The 5880-nt window shown below is 49.7% G+C and overlaps 1 protein-coding gene across 1 annotated transcript; it reads left to right on the top strand.

Annotated features, from left to right (window-relative positions):
- Positions 1-2354: 2354 nt before the first annotated feature.
- NEUTE1DRAFT_88650 (uncharacterized protein) lies at positions 2355-5597 on the top strand (the record flags this gene model as incomplete). The annotated part of the gene is made up of 4 exons (XM_009856556.1): positions 2355-2685; positions 2940-4279; positions 4490-4561; positions 5535-5597. The coding sequence occupies 4 exons, from the start codon at positions 2355-2357 to the stop codon at positions 5595-5597; spliced, it is 1806 nt and encodes a 601-aa protein (XP_009854858.1).
- Positions 5598-5880: the final 283 nt, after the last annotated feature.

Raw genomic sequence — 5880 nt, forward strand, 5'->3', positions numbered from 1 at the left:
TTTGGGGGGGGGGGGGTCGAGTGACTATATGGTTATCGAATGAAGGAAGACTTTGACGAGTATAGTATGCATACGTTTGTTTTAATGCTGTTGCGGCAGTAATACGTTTTTTGGGGAGGAATGAGGGATGGATGGACATAAGATAAAAGACGCGGAATATCGATACCCCTTGTCCACACGACATTCCTTGTACGTATTTAGTTTTATGATTCCAGAGTACTGCTAGAAAGCAACAGCGGAATCTACATATGAAGATAAACTTGACTAGCTGAGATTGAAGCTTCTGGTGATGCGTTGATGTGTGATGCTTCTCTGGGACTGATCGGTGCTACAGGGTTGAGTTAGTAGACTAACAAGGCGTTGGAACGCTGGTGAACTACAAAGTTAGGTAAGCACCCGCTGGTAGGCGATGGTGATGGCATGACACTCGTACATGACTATCTTCAAAATTCAAGATCTTTGTCCAGTAACACAACCTGGAAATGTGAATAGCCGGGCAACTTGGAACGTTCACGCCACTTTGTGGTGTTTGGCACACAGTCTCGCTGCATGTCCCCGCCCGGCGTATGGTAATATGATGGCACGGACTGGTGTTAGACTGTTAACAGAAGAGAAATTAGATCGGTTAGAGCCTCGGAGCTTAAAAAAAACAGTGCTGTACACTGCCCTGGAGATGCAATTGCGATTCCGTTCCATCCACTCGACACGGCACCCATTCCATCTGCGAACGGCAACACCCTCCATCCGGATGAACAGGCAAGCAACAATCCCGTTTGGATTTCCGAGTGTTGATGTTCGAATTTTCCTCGTCGAGATACCCCAGTCGACTTCCACTTTTCGCTTTGGATAACCTTTTTACTCTCTTGCTTCTTGCAATAACTGTCCTGTGTCCAAGGCTTAAGCTTATAACTGAACTGACCGGAACTAATTGCTTGGCTTGCTTGGAGGTCGGCAACAGAGTGTTCATGTGCAGAGCATCGCTCACTACCTCTATCCATCAAGCCAAGAACCAACCCGACTGGAACCATAGCACCACTTACTTGCAGGCCAATGTCAATCGTTGTTGTTTCCTTCTTAGTACCTAGCCTTCCTCTTTGTCTATTGTATCATTGCATCTTGATGGGCTGTGTAACGTTCTTCGTCAAGACACACATTTCAAGAAGACTGGGGAAACAGCAGGTGACAAATTGCTGGAAGCCGGTTTTCTCAGTTGATGTTGTTCAACTGAATGGCAGGACTTGCTGGACCTCACAGGCTATCCCGTTACTGACCACGATACGATATCCACTTTCTTTCTCTTTCCGCGTCTCCCTAAAACGATCGTCTCGTCTTATTGCGCTCGTTCGTAATTGTCTCTCCCTTCTTTGTTTTTTTTTTCTACTTTATTTGTTCTCTCTCTTTCCCCAGTCGAGGCCCGATTCCATCTCTCCTTTTTTTTTCCCTTCCTTCCGTTTCCACTTTCGAACAAGTCGACCTCCAATTCACGGAACCATCTAGACTCCCGGTCTATCCATCTCAACGCCGGCCATTTCCAAGATTTCCGGAGACCTCGTCGTCGGCGACTTTCCTTTACAGCGCAAAACCACCACCATCATCGCGCGCTTTTATCAACTTCCTAATTCCCCCGGCTTTTGGCACTCTCACCTCTTTACCTCTCTAAACTCTTTTTTATTGAGCTCTTTGGATCATCATCGGTCTTAGTGGCCCCATTTCACACCTCATCACCACCCTTTCTATCTTGGGTGTCTTTTTGCCACTTCCATCCGCAAGGGTAACTTGGAACTTCCACATTCAAGTGACTCTGCCAGGGCAACCAACCGGGAACTGGGGCAATTCCTTATTAGAGTTTTACCTCCTTTTCGTTTTCCTTCAATAGAACCGCTTCATCAACTTTTCCACTTCCTCTACCAGAACGCGGGAACGGCAAGGACGGACGCAACCACTTTTTGCTTCCCCCTCTCCCCTTTCTGCCTGCTGTGCGCGTCACGCCTTTTACGTCAGGCAACCTCGTCGTCACCATACCGGGCTTGCTGAGAGCAACAACACACAACTAACTACTCACACCTTTCACACACGGTCACGGTCACCTAAAGTACTCACTAACCTCTTGACCACCTCATCATCCGTCACCCACAATCACAACACACCCCTGCCTTATTTACCTCATTAACTCTCGAACCCACACTCGGGCCTTCACCGCTCAACATTCCAAAATTACCTTGAACGCATTTCCCTTTCATCATCGCTGTTTCCATCGACGTCCTCCATAATAAGCAGACGCAAGCGGTATCAAGGATTTTCAGATTTTGAGTTCCCCAAGAGTCGGAAAGAAAGAGCGCAGAAAGAGAGAAAAGATGGATCCCTCGCGTCGCGGGGTCGTCAACGGCGCAGGGGCCGCCGCCGCCGCCGCAAGTGGCAGCAGCAGCAGTAACAGCAGCAACAAACACGGCAACAGCAGCGCCTCGGGGCCCGCACCGAAAAAGTCGAGCAGAATGAAGGAGGTGGTCAACTACGACGAAAAGAAGCATTTGCTCGACTTGGAGGAGGACATTACGCACCCAGTTGCGCACAGGCAGCTGAACGAGCTTGAGGAACATGTCAACGATCTTCATGAGTCGTGGGAGACGGAGTCCATTTTTGAGGAGATTCTGGAGGACATCACGGAGGATAAGTTCTTTACTGATGGTAGGTTTCACATCTCTCACACAGTTTCAGATACGGGATCTGCGGGTTTTATCTTTCTGGCAAGCCTTTGATGGCTTTGCAAGTACAAACGGGCCATTTTGAGCTTCTGTCAGTTCGTGAACTGAGGGTGAAAATGGGTGCGGTGAAACAGGTATAAAGCATTGCGTCGGAAGCGGCGGAAAGCGCGAGGGAACTTGAAACACTGGTCAAATGCTGTCAAGAAGGCATTACGCTAACTATGAATTGCTGCTTAGATCCTGAAGCTTGCACTCCGGAGGAAGCGGTCGAGTATCGACGACTTCTTCGACTGGTCGGACCTAAGGTGTTCGTCCAGCGAACCGTAGACGCAGGCGTCATTCCCATCAAGAAGCTCCTCACAGCCTTTGGCATACGTCCGCCCGCCTTCCTGGAAGGCGCAGGCGATGATGCCTACTTCAGCCTTCTCACGCTGGCCATGACCCGCGAAATTCAAAAGCGGGCAAAGCTGATGAAATATAACACCATCGACGACGCCGTGGAGCTGCTCAAGCGGTCCAAGAACATCATCGTCCTCACCGGTGCCGGCATCTCCACCTCGCTTGGAATCCCCGACTTCCGCTCTAAGGGCACCGGTCTCTACTCCAAGCTCGAGCACCTCGGTCTCAGCGATCCCCAGGAAGTCTTCGACATCAATATTTTCCGCCAAGACCCCAACATCTTCTACTCGGTCGCGCGCGACATCCTGCCCAACACGGAGCGCTTCTCGCCCACGCACGCTTTTATCGCCCTGCTCCAGCAAAAGGGAAAGCTACTAACCAACTACTCGCAAAACATCGACAACCTCGAAGCCAAAGCGGGAATCCACCCGGACAAGCTCGTGCAATGCCACGGCTCCTTCGCCACCGCCACCTGCGTAAAGTGCGGCTACAAAGTCCCCGGCGAATCCATCTTTCCCGAAATCAAGGCCGGCCGCATCCCGCGCTGCCGCAAGTGCGCCCAAGGCAGCCGCACAACCAACAACTCGTCTCGCAAGCGCAAGCTCCTCCGCGACGGCACCGAGAAGAAGCCGCGCCGCGTAAAGCCCGGCGAATACGACAGCAATTCCGATTCCGAATTCGACCACCACAACAGCAACAACAACAACAACAACAACAACAGCAACAGCAACAGCCACTTCTCTTCCGATCCTTATTACTCGTCCGAGCACGGCTCCAACACGATGGGATGCGGGGTTATGAAGCCCGACATCACCTTCTTCGGCGAAGCCTTGCCGGACGAGTTCTCGACGCGGCTTACGGAGCACGATCGCGACTTGGTCGACTTGGTCATCGTCATTGGCACTTCGCTCAAGGTCGCCCCGGTCTCCGAAGTCGTCCCCTTTTTACCACCGCACATTCCCCAAATCTACATCTCGCGCACGCCCGTCTCGCACGTCAACTTTGACATTGACCTGCTCGGCGACTGCGACGTGGTTGTCTCGGAACTGTGTAAGCGCGCCGGGTGGGATCTCCAGCATGAGATGATTCCGGAGAACCAAGTGATTCGCACCGAGCTGGCAGAGGGGTATAATTCCCGCCATGTGTTTACGCAGGTGGAACCCAAGCCGAAGCCGACGGTGGTGGCGGAGCTGACGCATCATTCTACGCCCAAGGAGGTGGCCAAGGAGCAGAGAGAGGCGAATCGCGAGGAACGTAGAAGGAAGAGGGAGGAGAGGGAGCGGGAGATGAGGGAGCAGGAGGATATGAAGGCGGCGGCGGAGCGGGTGAAGAAGTTGGAGAAACGGGCGGAGAAGGAGAGGAAGAGGGAGTTGAAGGAGAAAGAGAAGGAGAAGGAGAAAGAAAGGGAGGGGGCTATGCAAGCTAAGGAGAAGGAGGGGAAGAAGGAAAGTGGTGGTAAGGTGAAGGAAAAGGTTGTTGCAAAGGAGAAGGGAAAGGGGGTGGAAAATGGAAAGTCGGGAGAAGGAAAGGCAAACGAGAAGGGAGCAGAGGAGTAGCGTTTCTACTGTTTTTAAGAAAGAGGAAGCATTCCATGGTTTGGTAGGGACGGATAGGGAATGGTATGGCACGGTAGGGCATGGTTCGGATCGGGTATTTTCAACTCATTCATTGTTCGAGGCGTTTTTCGTGCGGGTTATTTCTCATCATAACAAGAATAACAACACCCCAATGGTTCAGGTCAGGGTCCGGCTAGGTTCGTTAGGTATACAACACAAATGGAGGAACGAAAATGAATCAAGGTTCGAATGACGATGAAGGTTGAATGTTGGGGTAGTAGCACTGTAAATATATTTTCAAGTCAAGTGTGTTAGATGGGGTATTCAAAATAATCTGTCATATGCGCGCGAGGAGCAAATTAGTTCATCAATCAACCGCAGATAGAACAAGAAGAAGAAGAAAAGCATCAGTCAAATGAGAGGAATATAGGACCAACTGGGGAGCATTCCAGTTAATGTAAGACAATGATTGATACCCGCGGTTCTTTTTCACCTTGCTACTACCTACCTACCTACCTACCTACCTACCTACCTACCTACCTACCTACCTACCTACCTACCTACCTACCTACCTACCTACCTACCTACCGTTCACACGTCCCTCGCTCGTTTGTTTAAATTCTACATACATCCTGATCAGTCCCGGTCTGTCGGTCGGTCGGTCAGTTCTTCACTTTATCCCATCTCCATCCCAATCCCATTCCATCCAACCTACCTACCAAAACTTACACACACAACTCAGCCATCCAACCAGCCAGCCAACCATGAATGGCACCTGATACGGAACTGCGATACCATCATCCATCTGCGACCTCAAAACAACGCTGACCAAACCCTTCAATGAAAAGAGAAAAGAAAAAAAAAAGAGAAAAGCAAGAAAGAAAAGGAAAAGGAAAAGGAAAAGGAAAAGGAAAAGGAAAAGGAAAAGAAAAGAAAGTGAGTAAAAGAGGGACTTCACCAAGTATTGAGCAGCAAAAAACAAAGCAAAAAAGCAAAAGAAATGGGAATTTGATGCCCACAGCCAGAATCGAACTGACGACCTCATCATTACTAGTGATGCGCTCTACCACTGAGCCATGCGGGCTTTGATTGGTTGTTGTTAGCAGTCATAAAAACAAAGTCTAAGTAGACAACTGCTGCTGTCATTGCACTGTGGAAGATTACAACGAACAGAGTCTGGGAAAAAAAAAAAAAAAAAAAAATAAGAAAAAAAAGGAAAAAAA

Source organism: Neurospora tetrasperma (genome assembly GCF_000213175.1).
Source record: "Neurospora tetrasperma FGSC 2508 unplaced genomic scaffold NEUTE1scaffold_21, whole genome shotgun sequence".
NCBI classification, from domain to species: Eukaryota; Fungi; Ascomycota; class Sordariomycetes; order Sordariales; family Sordariaceae; genus Neurospora; species Neurospora tetrasperma.